Source organism: Ochotona curzoniae, unplaced genomic scaffold, assembly GCF_017591425.1.
Source record: "Ochotona curzoniae isolate NIBS_2020 unplaced genomic scaffold, NIBS_Ocur_1.0 contig_64, whole genome shotgun sequence".
NCBI lineage: Eukaryota > Metazoa > Chordata > Mammalia > Lagomorpha > Ochotonidae > Ochotona > Ochotona curzoniae.
Window position 1 is genome coordinate 51126242 of NW_024466502.1, and position 16991 is coordinate 51143232.

The window sequence follows — 16991 nt, forward strand, 5'->3', positions numbered from 1 at the left end:
AGAGTTAAACCACCTTTCCTGTCTCTGCTATTAAAAAAAAAAAAATAGACTGAGAACTTTGAAGCCTTCATGGAAAATGGGATTTAAAGATGTTTTATTTTGGTTCAAAATATTTTTTAAATTTGTGCATTGCTTTCATAATATACGTTTTTCTTGATATTTTGCTTTCATACTATACATTTTTTTTTACCAAACCAAATGTCTGCTCCAACGTCATTTTTCGACATTTTGAAATTCCCTTATGTATGCTGAACTCCAGTAGTTAAGCTCTAGTATACTTTCGCCATGTTATTTTATTCATTAACATATCTGAAAAAGAAGTTTTTATGTTGGCAGAGCTGAACAGCAGCCAACTATGATTGGAAGAAGCCTGGGGCCCTGAATCTTCGTTTAAATCAATGTGCACAGGCAAGCTGGCCAATTTTTTCTCCAGCCACTGGGATTTGGGTTTCATTGTTATTTCAGAAAAAGTCTGACTAACACAACAGTTCTTCCAATGCAGCATCCGTAGGGAGATGAGATTTCTGCAAAGCTCCTCTCAAAACTTCAGAAGCTAGTTCGATGCTATTACACCGAGAAGGTTGTTCTGGGTCTCTCTCACTTGAGGCTGCAAGGGGATGTCATCCATATACTATTCGCCATAACTTAGGCATCTCTACGCGTCCCTTTTCTGTGACTGTTCCCGGCCAATGTCCCATCGGTGGCCTCACCACTTCTGCTGCTGAGTTGAACTCAGTCTGATTGGCTCACTTTATTTATTTATTTATTTATTTTTATGACGATGTTTACATAGTTGACAGGGTGGGGAAGGAGCAAGGATTAGGGGAAAGTGCATGAGACCATTGTTTCCAAATTGTCTTGTTTTCCTCCTGTATCTGGGGAAACGGGAGAGATAAGAGGAAGAGTCACACCCAGCCTCCCAACTGCCTCAGTACCTGGGGATAGCGAATGGCCACCCGATCCCATCCCACGGTCCCTAATGAGGGACATGTTCTGAAGGTTCTGCTTAAATGGTATCAATAGTTGAAATATGCTGTTGATCTTACCAAGCCAAGAATAAGGAAATCCTTCCAAGGTCCATTGGCTGATATAGTCCACTTTAAAGTCTCCATTCACCCAGATATTTACTATCAGTGCAGAGCTGGGAGAGTTGTCCAATTTGTTCTGCCATCCTTCCTCTGCTATGGAACCAGGTATCCTCTGCAGGCCCCAATGGACTGCCATATCCTCCATGTGCATCCGGACATACTGTCCACTGCTCCATCTTAGCCACTGAGGAGTCCCAATTCTGACACACGCACTCTATGGTCAGTCCACAGATCCTGCAATTCACCCAATGTTTGGAGTTCTGAGTCCAGCGATTCAGTTGGGGGGAGAGAGGATCCCCAAGGAAGCCTCATCTGAGATGGTCCCAGGGCTGACTCTTGTGTGTGTTTGCCAGTACGGAGTCTGGCTCAGTCCATCAGTCACATCAGCCAATGCACTTTCTGGTAGTTGTGATTGCTGGGTCACTTCTGTCTCCAGCCCCATCTCTTATGTAAGCCAATGGATGCCGTGGCCCAGACCAACCCAGTTCATTACACACTTGGCCCTTACATACATCAGTGGGAATTGTAGCCTGGTTGGAGCAAGCTCTAATAACCCCCACCAGGCCTGTCCCCAGCCCTGGTTCCTGTGCTTGCCAGGATGTGCAATAGACTGAAACAGTCTGTCCCACATCCCATTCAGCCCTTATAGACATCAATGGACATTGGAGTCTAGTTCAACCCAACTAACCTCTCTTTCTAGCACACACTCATACTGGAGGGTGCTACCACCTGTCTAACCAAGCCCTCCCATAGCCTTTATTCTCATGCTCACCAGTGGGAGTTTCAGCCCATCAAAGAAGTGCTCAGTTTCCCTCCTGAGCCAACTCCCAAGTCCTGGATCTTGCACTCTCCAGATAGTTCTATAATTTAGCTTGACAGGATTCACCTCCCATCCCAGAATTTGCCAACTGATGCTGTAGTAAGCACAACCAGCCTGCACTTACTCTGGCTCAAGCATTCACCAGTAGATATAGTCAATTAGCCCAGCCTGGCACTCTTCCTAACCAACAGGTGTTGTAGCCCTGTCCTGCTGGTTTGCTCTTGGTCCCAGTTCTCACACTCACCAGTAGAGCAGTGGCCCAAAAGGGGAGTGCATGCTGTTCCCCTACTGTGGTCATGCCCCTCCCCATCCAGATCTCACGTGCACAGGTGGGTGCTGTGGCCTAGTAGGGCATGACCTGCCTCACCTCAGCATTTGCTGGCCAATGCTGTAGCCTGGCCTGACCCAGTTTATGCCCTGTTCCAGTTCACACTAGTAGATGCTGCAGCCTAGCCCAGCCTAGCCAGCCCCCAGTTCCTGCCCTAATAGGAACTGGCTGGTGTTGCAGCCCAACCCGGCCAATCCTGCACCTCATCCCTGTCCTCAGATCTGCCTGTGGGTGCTATGAACTGGCCTAGCCTGGCATGCCCTGACTTTCTGTGTTTGCTCCATAGGTACAAATAATCAGGCATTCCTTATCCTGTTCCTGGGGCTTTAGGGAAATTGTGCCCCTATTATTCTTCCCCAAAGCTAAAACTATGGGCCCTTATGTCAACATAAAGTAATTTTTTTTTTTAGGGATTGAACAACTAATCATTCCATTAAAAGAGCTTTTGTTGATTCAATAAAAAATGGATGAATCAATCTTTTTAAAAAGCAAGTATGATTTATAATACAGCAGAGTATATATATAAAATAAAAGTGTTTATTAAATGATATCTCAGGAAACTTTCTAAAACAAGAAACTCATACCTCTAAAGCAGACGAGTAAGTATATAAGAGCAAAAACCACAACAAAACCTGAATCTCTCAGAAAAGCCAATATTTATTCCCAATCCTCATGTGGGAAACTCCTTTTGTTTCAAGATTATAATGAGTTTTTCTTTATTTTATAGCTTCTAGTGTAACAATAGATGTAAACAACCAGTTATGAAAAGAATAAACTTTGTACAGTGGTATGTTGATATCAAAAGTAATTATACTCAATTTTGATTTATTCCTGTAAACTCAGTTTATCCAAATGTTCTTTTAACAAAATCCTTGTTCTTCCTGGCTTCAAAAGTTTATGGAAAATGCATATTATGAAAAATAACTGTGCATGGATTGCAAAAAAATATTTCAGCTAAATAAATTTACATGAAAATTTAGAACAACACTGGCTCCAGGCTTAAAGAGCAAGCATTCCAACTTCCAATACCAGGTTCTCAACTGACCATCACACAGAGTTGTATGTCTTGCATAAAGTAAGGGATCATCAAATAACTGTATTCTTGAGCCAAAATTTAGAGCAATAGGGTGTGGTGCAATGGCTGAACTAGCTAATTCTCTACCTTCAAGCACCAGAAGCCCATATGGGGCACTGGTTCATGTCCCAGCTGCTCCACTTCCCATCCAGCTCTGCTTGTGGCCTGGGTAAGCAGTGGAGGATGATCCAAAGCCTTAGGACTCTGCACCCAGGTGGGAGACCTGGAAGAAGTTCCTGGTGCCTACCTTCAGATCGGCTCAGCTCTGGCTGTTGTGGCCATTTGGGAAGTGACCCAGTGGACAGTGATCTTTCTCTCTGCAAGTCTGCCTTTCCAACAAAAATAAAATCCTTAAAAAGATTCAGAGCCACAGAGAGAAAGGGAGAGAGGGGGGAGAGAAACAAAAGAAATCTTTCATCTTGTGCTTATTCTGCGAAGCCAGCAGCGACCAGGGCTGAGCTAGGCCAAAGTCATGGGACACCCAGGCAGAGGCGGGAATCAATACCAAGGCACTCTGAGGTGGCACAAAGGCATCCCACATGGCAGCTTAACTGTCTGTCCCAGGAGCCCACCCCATACACATCTTTTAACTTCATTTTCCCATAAACTTTATACTATCACTTTATACTCGATTACATCAAAGACCAGCGATTTTTCTGTGGAAAATATAATCAATTTATTGGTTTGTTTAATAAGACCTTATTGAGTCTGTAGCATAAAAGCCAATCAATCTATCAGGCAGGTAGCAGTTGTCCTGAGAAATACTTACCTGAGGATGATAGAGGAAATAAAATCAAAGGTTAACCTGAACAGTCACATCAGAGGATACTGACTGGTATATATCCAGAAGTGGAAACTGGTTTCCCAAAGGAGGGAGTGGAGAATGTGGACCGCTCAGAGGGCTGCAGCCTAGCCTAAACAGAAACTGCTAGAGCTGCAGGACTTGGCCGATGAAAGACCTAGGGGTCCATATTCCATCCCAATGGTGAAAATACTTTAGAAGCCTTAGATGCAGGAAGGCAATGTCATCATTTCTGAAACTGAAACAAAACAAAAGGCCAGGTGGCTACAGTGATTGATGCAGATGAGAAATGCCAGTGGGTTACACTGAGGCCGTGACAGCAGGAACATGAAGACATTTCCAGGAGAAATGTTAGTTTGATGTATCATCTCAGTTTTAAGCACCTTTGCCAGCCCTGCTCTTGCCCTAAATGTCAGAACTGCCACCTCAAATTGTCCATGCCACATCAAATATACCAATCTTCCACTCTCCTGGCTCTTGCTGTTATTGCTTGAGCAGGAAGAAGCAGGAGGATGCAGAAGGTTGAAATACAATGCTGGTTTAAGGCCCAAGATCCCGAGACCCCTTTCTGTTTGTCCTTAATCATCCTCAGATAGTGCTGTTCTCGTAAGAGAATGCAGGCCAAACTTCAAACTTCTTTACCCGAGCATCCATAAGTTCAAAACACATGGTCAACTGAGTTCTTCTTGGACTTTACTTCGTTAAGCATTAAATTTTCCCGCAGAATTGGACAGAATCTCAGATCGTTGAATTCTTATCAAGTGAAATATATGTCTGATGGAGCACAGGTTTTTAAATTTGGCACACTCAATAGTTACGTATTCAGATATGCACTGTAAGAGTATAATTAGCGTATCAATTTATTATATCAGGGATATAGCTCTTCAAAAGAGGGGTTTTTTTAAGTCACTTTAAAGGTGATATCTAGATAGGTCAGAAATATTGAAGTATAAGTAGACTCAAAATTGACACATGTGGATATATTCAGATTCTTCATTCTTGGTGATATTGATGCTCAAGACACTGAGATAGAAGCCCATGGGTGGTGGCAGACAGATTCTTTATCCACCTTGGCCTTGCCCCTCCTCCCAGAGCTGCCAGCCCCCTTGCAATGAGGTTGGGTAAGCCCTCTCCCCACCGTTTTCCCTTCCCTCATCTGTCAAATGCAAGACCCCAGGGAGGGAACTGTTAGGGAAGGGTAGTCTTGTCAAGGGGAAAAAACAACTCCCTTTTCCCAGGCCACAATGAAGAGTGACATGTGAAACAAGTCTTTAATGTAATGATCCAAAGAGATTTGGGGATTACTAAAGCAATCAGCTTACTAAAACACAACTAGCTCATCATAGCCAAAGTGGAATTACAACTCTGGTCTCTGGTTAAGAGCAAATTCCTGGGTGACATAAGAAAGGGGCACTGCCAGCACCATCTGTGCCACTCAGCTTCAATTCTCCTAAGCGAATGAGCTGCTGAGACTCCATAGTTGCAAGAAGCACATTTTCAAGTTTCAAATCAGTACTCTTACCACTGAGATCCTCAACCCTACAAGTTGCTATCTGGGTGGAATATTTTAGTGTTTTCATTGTGCCCTAAAGCAATGAATAAATTTGGGGGAAAAAATCCATCCAGTAGCATTGATCTCAGTCAGGTGAACTTGCATCGGAGTTATTCCCTCCCTTTCAGTACTGAGCCATTTGTCTGACCTGCCATTTCCGTTTGAGTTTGAGGCTGAGGCAATAGTGTAGGTAACATGTAATACTTTCATTCTAATCTTGAGTCTAACTCACATGTGAACTGGACACTGTTGCACACCAAGTACCTAGGTATAGTCCTGAAAGAGTTAGTTGCAGAATCTGGGCTTCCACACTGAGCTTTGAATGTGAGCATCCTGACCCACTGTGTTGGCTAAATCTGGACTACATCAGTTGCCTTGCTAGCTGTAGGCGTGTTCAGCTTTGCAACTATACATCCAATTCAGAGGAATTCCTGCAGGGGAAGGGGAACCCAGCAGGGCAGTGATAAAAGTTTGTGGGAAAAATGCATTATTTTAAAAAACTGCATAGATTAACATTTTTATATTAAAATAAACTTTTCCTCCCTCCCTCCCTCACTCACTCACTCACTCACTTCCTTCCTCTTTTTTTCTTTCTTTTTCTTTCTTTTTTAAAGGTTTATTTTTATTTGAAAGGCAAGTTTACAGAGAGGAGCAGAGACAGAAATAAAGATGTTCTGTCCTCTGTTTCACTCCCCCAAGTGGCCACAATGGCCAGAGCTGCACTGATTTGACGCCAAGAGCCAGAAGCTTCTTCCAGGTCTCCCACATGGGTACAGGGTCCCAAGGCTTTGGCCTGTCCTCCACTGCTTTCCCAGGCCACAAACAGGGAGCTGGATCAGAAGTGGAGCAGCTGGAGCATAAACTACTGGCCATATAGGATTCTGGCACTTCGACATGGAGGATTAGCAAGCTGAGATATTGCACCTGGTCCTATAACTCTGTCTTTCAAATAAATAAATAATCTTTTAAAAGGAAAAAAAAAAACAAAGAAACTTCAACACATTTAGAGAAAATGGTAATTTCATTGAATTCAGAAAAAGAGATACCTTGACAAGGTTTTTCTGCAGAAGAAAACAATAAAGGCAGCAGCAGAGGTAAGCAGTAAGGTTAAAGGTTGGTAAGAACTGACATTTCAAAGTCTACGGCTGCATTGTTATATTGATAATTTCATTAGAAACTGAAACATGAAATCTGGAGTGAATTTCATCTACTTTCAGTTTGCCAAGGTGAAGCAGCCTCTAATCTTTTCTATGTGGAGGAGTCTAGAGAACACGTCTTCTCCATCTTCTTGCCTCCACAGAAACCCTGAACTGCGTGAGCTGCAGGACAGGCCCATAACCCCAGCAGCCTCCTCCAAAGGTACACACAGCCCACAGGGCTCGCGGGCCTCCAGGAACAAGTGGTCCAGGGCTACTAATCTGGGGACTAACAGTAGTACAATGGTCATCTTCAATCCGCAATAAGCACTCCTGATTCTCAAGGCCAAATCTATTCTTGCTCCTTTTGCCAATCTTCAGCAGAAAATCGATACAGTTGTATTCATTTCTATTTTCTCTATCATGTAACCTACATAAGGGCTGGAATGTGTGGGGAAGTGAACTTCAGAATTCTGAATACTTCAAAGCACTTCAGCACATCTCTGCGTGGAGAGCTCCTGGGGGACGCAGATGAGGAGTTGGTTTCATTGCTCCTGAGGTTTCTTCCATCTTAGTGTGAAATTTGCCTTCCAATCTCCCAAAACATCTTTTAAGACAGAGATATATATGTTCTTGATGGTGCTGAAGTCCAAACTGAATAGACATGAGGATATCCTTTTACAAATGAGTATATCCCTGATCAGAATGAAATGGACATTGCCCCCTAAGAATGTCCCCATGACTCAGCCCACTGCTTTACTGAAGGATGCTAGAACCCGCAGTGCTTGCTCATAGCTCTTCAATAGTCTGCCTGAGCCATCCCTTCCTTCTTTTGCCAATCTGTGCAGATCTACACAGTGAAGGAATAGGAAGGAAAAAGCCTGAGAGTAGTCGTCTATCAAACATGAAGATGCCTAAGAAACCTTAATCTTATTTAAGATTTATTTATTTTTATTAGAAACGCAGATCCACATAGAGAAGGAGATACAGAAAGATCCTCTGCTTTCTGGTTCACTCCCCAAATGGCCACAACTGAGCTTATTTGAAGTCAGGAGCCAGGAACTTCTTCCAGGTCTCCCTTACGGATGCAGGGTCAGTCCCAAGGCATTGGGCCATCCTCCACTGTTTTCCCAGGCCATTGACAGATAGCTGGATTGGAAGTGCAGCAGCCAGGACATGAACCGGCGCTCATAAGGGAGGTGTGCTTGTAGGTGGAGGACTAGCCAATTGAGCCAGCATGCCAACCCTGGAACCTTTAAACATTAGCACAGGCCACTACAGCCTGAAATAGAGATGATCCATAGAACACCCTCAAAGGAAATTCTGGGCAAGTGCATCGCCATTAGTAAACAAGCCTACTGCATGGTTATAGGGCAAGTTTTTATTCTTTAAAAAATGTTGAAATATTATTATAAGATACTACAGTCTGAGATAGCCTAACTGCATTTACATTTTTAAAAAGGTGTCTCTATTGTAGCAATATGAGTTGACTCAACAGCAGAAACCCATGAAAAGTAAAGAGCAATCCTGCCAATCTGGATGTTGAGTTCTTCAAGGGCTGCTGTTCTGACATTTATTATAGAGGAAGAACTGCTGGTGGTTCCATGAGCGACACGTGCAAATACCTGAAACGAGATACAAAGCATGGTCAGTCCAAGCCATGGCCATTGGTCTGTGGAATCTCAGTGAGGCTACAGGAGAATTCTCCAGCAGCTGTAAGCTGAGTGTTAAGTACTACAAACTGATAACCTGCCACTCAAGGCAAGTTAATTTTCTTCACTGAACATGTAACTTTGCTTTTCCAAGCTAGTACCACACATACAGTTAATTCTATTTTTAATTCTGACAGTATTGAAATCCATTAAGCTTTAGGTGGAGAGCCACAAGGAGGAAACGTCAGTAACTTACTTTGAAGCTTTGTATTTCTCTCTAATTGCTTGCTGAGGTCGATGGGGTATATCAAGGCATGCCTTATGTAGCTCATTCAGGCAAGGCCCAATTTCATTTAATGAATAGCCTGTAAATGCAGCAAGGGTTTCTGGCTATTCAAGACAAAAAAAAAATCTGTCACATAATTTTGTGATACATTAGAAATCTGAAGATAAAAGTGTGAAACAAAGGGAATTGTTTAGTACGTATCCATACTCATTACAAAAAAAAAAAGTTATCTCCTTTAGACTTTAGACATAAAATATAAGACAGATCAACCAGAGTTCTGAGTTTGCTCATCTTATATATTCACAGTGTCCAGTTTGAGTGATGATCACTTTCCTCTTGGCTAATGAGTGGGACTATTTGCCTGGACATCATATGAGAGCACTTCAAAACACCTAAGGAGTGGTGGATATTTGGCCTATAAGCTAAGATACCAGATAGGATGCCTGAATTCCCTATGAGGGTGCCTGGGTTCAGTGTCCGGCTTCATGTCCATGCAGACCCTGGGAGGCAGTAGTTCTGGCTCAAATTTCCTTGAGCCAAAACCCAACTTTGGCTTCCTGTGCCCTGCATGGGAGACCTGCTTTGAGTTCTAAGTGCCCAGTGTTACTCCAGGTCCCAGCTGGGTCCTGTGGACCTTCAAGGAATAAGCCAGTGGAGAGGAATTCTATCTGTCTTGCAATCACATTTTTTTTTAAATAATAACTTCACAGATAACGGAACTGCTAAGCTGGTTTGGGTGCAAAAATGTTCTTAAATCCATTCCAAGCCCTTTTTTTTTTTCAAAATACACATTTTTCAAGGGACACTTTGAAAATCCCTTGCATGTACACAGAATGTAAATGTTTCTTAGTTACAATGCAGCATGAGAAATAAGAATATAAAGGTAAATATCCCCACCCCTTTGTTTTAGCACAACCATGAGCCTTTGGAACTAAACTTGGGGGGCATATTTTGATCTAGTTACCTCCTGGGGCAAGAGGTAGCACTAACTGCCCTATTCTCTTCAAATGCAGGTGCAGTCTTCTGGCCATTCTACCTCTACGCAGGATTCTTAGACACAGAAGCGGAAAATCAACAACAATGCCCATTGGAAGTGGTCAGTGACTGCAACTGAAGCACCTCCATGCCTTGCAGTGAGCACAGAAGTCAGCTGAGCTGCTCACTGCTGAATGAGGCTGCTGGACGTTATCTCCTTGACATCCGTCACTCTCCACTCCCCTTGGAGGAAGCTGCCGAGTCACAGCCTTGGCAACTGACCTGCAAGTCTCAACAGCGTATTGCAGCTTGGCTGCCAAGACAACCAGTTTCTGATTCAAGTAGTGTGCCAACCAAATCTATACTTGAGAGTCATTCAACAGAAATGTTAAACAGATCCTGAATTGCACCCAGGAAAAAAGAAACCATCTTACCCAGAAGTGTCTGTTCACAGTGTAGTTTGCCAGGCAATAAGCTGCTGCAGCTATCAGTGAAGGAAGGTATTTCAAGAATGGGTCTCCATCTAGTAGACTCAGTTCTGCTACATACTACACACAAGAGAGAAAACCTCATTAGAATTAGGAATTTGACTAAGTACTAATGGGACTAAGGTCACAAATAAATCTACAAATAATAAGTTGTGTTTCATCTTTATCAACTAGGATCTAATGGTGATCACAGAAATGGAGAGTCAGAATTATTCACTGAAATACTGTATGCCTGCCCATACTCAGAACAACATTTATGGTACAAGGTACACAAGTATATGGTCTATCCACATAATATATGTGACAAATTACTACTGTTAATGGTGTATAAATTTATGCTGGTCAGATAAAGTAGCTTTGCTTTGGCAGCTGAAATGGAAACCTTCAGCCAAAAGGAAAACAACACAGCTATATTATAAGTCATAATCAGTTGAATGAATACAATTCAGAGATTAGAACAGCACCAAAGGGGACAGACCAGATTTAGAGAAACATATTGAGAAACTTAGTAAGATATCTTTTTTTTTTTTAAGATTTATTTTATTTTTATTGGAAAGGCAGATATACAGAGAGGAGAGACAGAGAGGAAGATCTTCCGTCCGATGATTCACTCCCCAAGTGAGTGCAATGGCCAATGCTATGCCGATCTGAAGCCAGGAGCCTCTTCTGGGTCTCCCACACGGGTGCAGGGTCCCAAAGCTTTGGGCCGTCCTCGACTGCTTTCCCAGGCCACAGGCAGGGAGCTGGAAGGGAAGCGGGGCTGCTGGGATAGAACCGGCGCCCATATGGGATCCTGGGCATGTAAGGCGAGGACCTTAACCACTGCGCCACTGCACCGGGCCCTTAGCAAGATATCTTTATAATTCCTCATATAGTTATAAATATGGAACATTTGGTATAATTAGGGAATACAAATAATTAGAATATTTAGAATATGTAAATTTGGAATGTATGGAATCCTCTAGATCATAGTGGCTGAAACCCAAGTTGCCCAGGCAACACTTTAATGCCTTCAGCTTTAAATCTAAATGACCAAACAATGTTTTAATACTGTATATATTAGAATGTGATTAGAACTAAATTAAAGATATTCTGCTGCCATTCTGTAAACCTAAGAGTTATTGCCTGTGTGTGGTCTATTTCTGACAAAGGCACAGTTTCCAAGCTTGAATTTCTTTACTAGCTGGCTGATTGGACAATCAACAGCTGCCAAGTATAGTTGATAGTCATGTCTCACAGCCAGAACATGTGTTTATAAAATACCCCTTTTCTATTGCTAAAAAGCTTTTCTGGGCCTATGACTGAAAAAGAAAGAAAAAAGAAGAAGGAAAACTGAAGGATGACTGAGCACTGCTGTTCTTCGTGCTCCTTGGCACAAGAAGTTGCTGGAATGCCCATGGCATACCTTGGCCAGGTTCTCAGTTCTGATGCACACTCCTTGACGCTTCAGGTATTGCAGGAGAAACTGGTTGGTGGTTGGCACTGTCAGGTCAAAAGCCAGGACTTTCAAGAGTAGGTGTTCCATTCTTAACAGCTGTCGTTTGGAGTACGTATCATCAGTGATATAGACAAACTCGTCTACTTCGGGTGGGTATATCTCCTCATATTTCCTGGGAAAGGAAGAATTTTTAAAACTAAACTTTGGAACCCATGAATCTGCATCCTGACCTCCTGGCAGAGCCCTGGAAGTTTATCCTGTAGGCACGTATCCACTATAAATGATACAGAGCTGAGGAAATGTGAGGAGTGAGTTGCTAGACCAAGAACAAGAATAAGACAGAAACAGTTGTGCCTACTTCCAGCCTTAGTAACATAACCTGCTTCATACTGAGAACCTTAGATTTTGGTTTCTGAATCACTGAAAGATTCTGAATGACATATAATGGGTAAACTTGTCTTCACGCTGCAAACCTCAGATTCTGTGGAAAAGAATCTTATGATAGCAGGAAAATTTTTGACCTTTTATTTTTACAAAGATCACACTGGGCTTTGTCTACTGAGTTAGTAAATTAGGTTACATAGCCAGAAGAAAGATTGTAGGGGGCTTCCGTGGGTTATGTGGAATGCCTACTACCCATTAATTTCATTTTTCCATAGCTTTTTGAAGATTCTCCATCCTTTCCCCATCATCAACTCTTTCTACTTCCTCCTCTAGTTTCTTTAGGAGAATCTTGGTGAGTGTTCATGTATTTGTGACCAGAGCGTTAAAAAAGAGCCTTCAACAGCAAGGAAATTAAAGGCAGCTCAGCCCCAACCCTGCTCCCTTTCCCCCACAATTAGGCATTGTCAGGAAGTCCTGACAGGCTCAGGAACCAGATGAAACCATTATTCACTGCAACCAACGGAGCAAACAGTCATTACGGGTCATTTCCCAGATCATGAAGACAGCTGGTATGAAAATCGGTGGGATTTTTCACTCGTACAAGAAAACAGCCAGAATAGTTGACTTACGTCCTGGATTCAATCTGATGCCTGCCTTCGTCGTGATAGTAAACCTGTTGCTACAGCATCTGAACTGGGGCGTGAACACGCGCTTCAGATTGAGTTTCTCGGTAAATTTTGTAAAGATGAGCATCTTTTTTTTTTTATCCAGGGAAGTGTGAATATTTGTAATGATCAAGCACTGCATTTCTTCAACAAAGGTCAGGGGGAGGATAGGGCAGAAATCAAGTGTTTTGACAGGAAGTAGTCTGTCATGATTGAAGTTTAGAAGGACACTTACGAAGCCAGGAGTATAGCTGCTGTTCCCACCAGCTGTAATTTCCCTCTCAGAACGGACATGTTGGACAGAAACCTGTCCAGGAAGTTGACGGCCAGATACAGAGTCTCTGCTCGAAGCTTGTACTCTTCGCCCACCTCCACCAGCCAGTCCACCAGGATTGTGCGCATGCCTTCTGTGATGTCTGGCTGTTTCCTCATGTAGTGTGCTTTGGGTCTGTGTTTTTTCTGTTTGGGGCAAGAGTTGCAATATGAGATGGAGCCTCGCACACTGTTATTTCAAACAGGAAAGATAAATTTCACGAGCAAATGTTATGATGACACTGATTTGGACTCAAACCTTTCTCATGAGAGGGAAAGTATGGAATTCTTGCTCTGTGATATAATGAGCTACTAAGGGAAGGAGGAGGCAGACAGCAAAATAGGCTATTTCCAAGTGTGATATATTTAAAATGAATATTTTGGGTCACATCGAAATAGTTTAAGTAGCTGTTATCACAACTATCATTTTTCTTGAAAATATATTATTTACATAAGGGGAACAAATTTTATGTATTTCATATTTATATATAGTTTTTAAGAGTATGATGGTATTTTCCACCTTCTCCTCCCTTCCTGACTCATTCCCACCCTCCCTCCTTTTTCCTTAATTTTTATAACATATTTACAATTGACTTTGCCATTACAAGGTTAGCCCTCCACTAAAGAAAGAATTCAGCAAGTATAACTTATTTATTATAAGTTATTATAATACATGATATAATATAATATGTATATATAATATATACCACATATCTATTATATATTTCATGTAATATAAGTATATGTTAAATACATATAATTATATATAAGTATACAAAATGCATAAATATATAATTAAATGTGTAATATTTAATTATATAATCTAAATACATGATTAAATATATAATTACATTTATATGATATATAATTTGTATATAATTTATGTGATAATATGTAAGTTGACTTACAACTTTACTTCTAATATAGTGTTATAAATAATAATATAGTCTTATAAATTGTAATTCTTCTTCATGGTCATTGTCAAGGGCCTAGGAGTGCCATTCACTAGTGGTTATGGCCATGAGGTTACAACAAGTATCTCAACCTTAAGAGCATGGGGTCCTGGACATTAAACTGAGCATTTAGGGGAAACTCACTTCAGCTTCTCTAAGGTATTCATGAATTTCGTCTGCATATTCAGTCATGTTGAGCACATCTGTGCCGAAATCTGCTGCATCTTCAGATTGAGAATGGAGAGATGAATCTACCAGCATAGGGGACACTGTAGGGGTTCAACATTGTGAGCGAACTCATTTCGTTGAAAAACCCATTCCATTCACCAACCCTCCACGGGCACCTATACAAATTATCATGACTCTGTTTTTCTCCTTTGTGGGTTTTCACTATTGGAGTACTGTGCAGGCTGGGGGACTCAAGGCACCACCATCAACCTGGCTGAGCTGAACTACCTGTGCTGAAATCCAGCAGGAAGTGAAGGTCTGACTTGAGTGTGCTTGTGTCAACATCACACACGTCCTCAAGGGCCGAGCCATCCTTCCTGGGGCCACTGTCCTTGTCTCCTTGCTCCGAGTCATCCATGTGGATATCAAATCCCTGCTTGGCTAGTTCCTGGTCTCCACAGTCAGGCAGCACTTTTTTTCCAGCTGGAGGAAGGACATTTTCTGATCCAGGAAAGCCCTTGATTGCTGTGATCCCCTAAGAAGCAGGACAGTGTTTTGTTAAGGAGTTGCGCCCAGAGACATCCAGGCAAAGCGAACACCTTTCAAATAAATACATCTCTTAAAAAGTAACAAGAAAGAAGTACTTGGGTTAGATCATTGCAGAGGCAAGAGGGCACCCTGTGCACAAAGAACAGGATAGGGATGGCGGGGCAGAACAGGCTTGGGGGAATTCTCTTCTGATTGCTTTTACATTTTTAGGAAAATAAGATACAAAGTCTTTGGCTGCAATTAAGCGAAGAGGAGGATGTTTTCGGGGGCTAAGGAGAGAAGTCAGGAAATGCATTTCAAAGCTGGTTAAGTATCTGGGAAATATAGAGATGGTGCCAGGAAATCAGGGAAGTTAATGATTGCAACACTGAAATGAGACCTCACCAGCCCACAAGTGCTCAGCACGAAGTCTTGGACCAGAAAAAAGAAAATATTACTAAGAAAGTGAAGTTTGTTTAAACCACTTCCATTCCATTTTCTCCAAAAGTTAAAACAGAACTCTTTAGGTAATTTCCTGCCCTGTTGGGATCCCTCCAAAAGGCAGACACCCTACAGGTCAGTAGCGAAGGGCTTCTAAGCTAGCCTACCCGCACCCCACCCCCCGCCGAACTTTTTCTGGGGATGGGGTGGAAAGCAAAAACTCACCAAACTTTCTTGTTGTTTAGCTAATAACGTTAGGGCAGCTTTTGTCCTAGTTCAAAACTTCACTTTTAAGGCTCCAAATCCCTCAGTTTGCTTTTAAATGTTTGTATTTGCTTCACTGAGCAGGGAAGCAGCTATGATCTGGTAAGCCAATACAACCAGTCTCTGCAGGCCCATTCCTGTTTGCTCATCTCCTCCTAGCACTGGGCAGATGCCGGTTCTCGAAGCAACCCTTGAAGCAAACTGGCAGAGCTGACCCAACCTTGACTCTCACCGGTCCCCAGGGAGCACAATCAAGGTCATCCCTGGATGGCTTCAGACGTGGCCTTCCCCAGTCTGAACACCACTCTGACCGGGAGGAGCGCCAATCCTGTCCCTTATATACGGTGTCCTTTCAGCCTAGTCCTTAATATCTGCATTTGCATTTCAAATCCTAGATCTGCTTCCTTGGTGTGGAGCAAAACAACAAAGAAATGTCATCATTTCTGGTTGATAAAAACATCTTTTAGAAAAAAAATATCAACTTCCTTTCTGTCCAATTCCAGAGTTAACCCACTCCGGCAGAGTTCAGAGGTAAGACGGCAAGATGAAGCCTGGGACCACCACTGCCCACCATGGGAGCTGTTCCTGCGGGGTTACCTGGCCGCAGGTCCTCCTGTACTGCCCGTTCTCGGTCAGCAGCCCGAGCGCTGTTCTGGGTGGGGCGTCCTGGGCCAGCTGGGCTTTGGGAAGCATCTGACAGGCATCAGGTCCTCGGGTCGCAGGGGCCAGGACCACCCTGCCCGTGGAGCTGTTGCTGCGGTGCATGGCCTGCGTCTCTGCTAGCCGCTGCTCCCAAAAGAAGAGAGAAATGAAGAAGCCGGTTAGGCACCCCCTTGCCTGCCCACAGGTGGGGAGATTAGGAACGGCGTGCGAAGGCACAGCAAATAACTCCGGAGATCAGCATCTGTCCCTAGGGCGCAAACGATCAAAGTTGTTCTGGACCAAAACAATCAATCACTCCCTCTTGTGGCTTTCCTCCAAAACCTGGTCGAGGGCTGAAAGACATCCTGACACATTTCTGAAGCCTGGATACCAAATGGCCATAGAGACCTATGAATCCTAATCTTTCTCCGCCACGAAGTTCATCTCCTCTAGATTCAAACAAAGAGTCCATGATGTCACCGTCCCAAGTGACAAACCAGAGAGGAAGCTACCCTGAGCCCCTGCTCCCACCTGACACAAGGTTCCCCTCAAACCTGCTTGGAACCCCACACACCAGGCCCTGTTCTCCCCGATTTCCTAGAGCAATCTCTCCTAGAGCAAGTGCTCCTGCGAGGTTGGGGCTGAGAGGGACCAGGCAGGGACCTAGATGCGTCTGGATCCCAGCCTGGAGCGACCAGAGCGCTCAGCACTAGTTACTTTCGCCCCGGGCCGCATCTGTTGAATCGACCAATCAGCGTCGGCCAGGGCCTCGCCGGGGCCGCTTCCATGCCAACAGCAGGGAGCGTGCGCGCCCACCCGGGACGCATCGCCATGGCGACCCCACTCACCTGACACGTTCCCAGCGATGTCGCCGCCGACCCCCGGGCGCTCAGGACCCCGCGGGGGCTAACGGGCGGCCGCCCTCCCACCTCAATCCCGCGCCCCCGGCTGCTCCTGCGACGTCCCGCTCGGGGAGTTGCAGGAGCCGTAGGTT

General features: G+C 43.6%; 1 protein-coding gene across 1 annotated transcript; it reads right to left on the bottom strand.

The window, feature by feature from the left end:
• Positions 1–8175: 8175 nt before the first annotated feature.
• CCNA1 (cyclin A1) lies at positions 8176–16144 on the bottom strand. Its single transcript, XM_040991071.1, has 8 exons — positions 15953–16144; positions 14411–14657; positions 14099–14223; positions 12925–13148; positions 11608–11812; positions 10149–10262; positions 8710–8843; positions 8176–8426 (listed from the first exon to the last, which is right to left on the bottom strand). The coding sequence occupies exons 1-8, from the start codon at positions 16118–16120 to the stop codon at positions 8378–8380; spliced, it is 1266 nt and encodes a 421-aa protein (XP_040847005.1). The 5' UTR covers positions 16121–16144; the 3' UTR covers positions 8176–8377.
• Positions 16145–16991: the final 847 nt, after the last annotated feature.

Coding starts and splice junctions, on each gene's coding strand:
- CCNA1 (XM_040991071.1), bottom strand. CDS start 16,120: ATGCACCGCAGCAACAGCTCCACGGGCAGGGTGGTCCTGGCCCCTGCG. Junction 14,658..15,952: donor ACAGGAGGACCTGCGGCCAG/GTAACCCCGCAG, acceptor CCTGCTTCTTAG/GGGATCACAGCAATCAAGGG. Junction 10,263..11,607: donor GAACTGAGAACCTGGCCAAG/GTATGCCATGGG, acceptor TCTTGTGTGTAG/TATGTAGCAGAACTGAGTCT.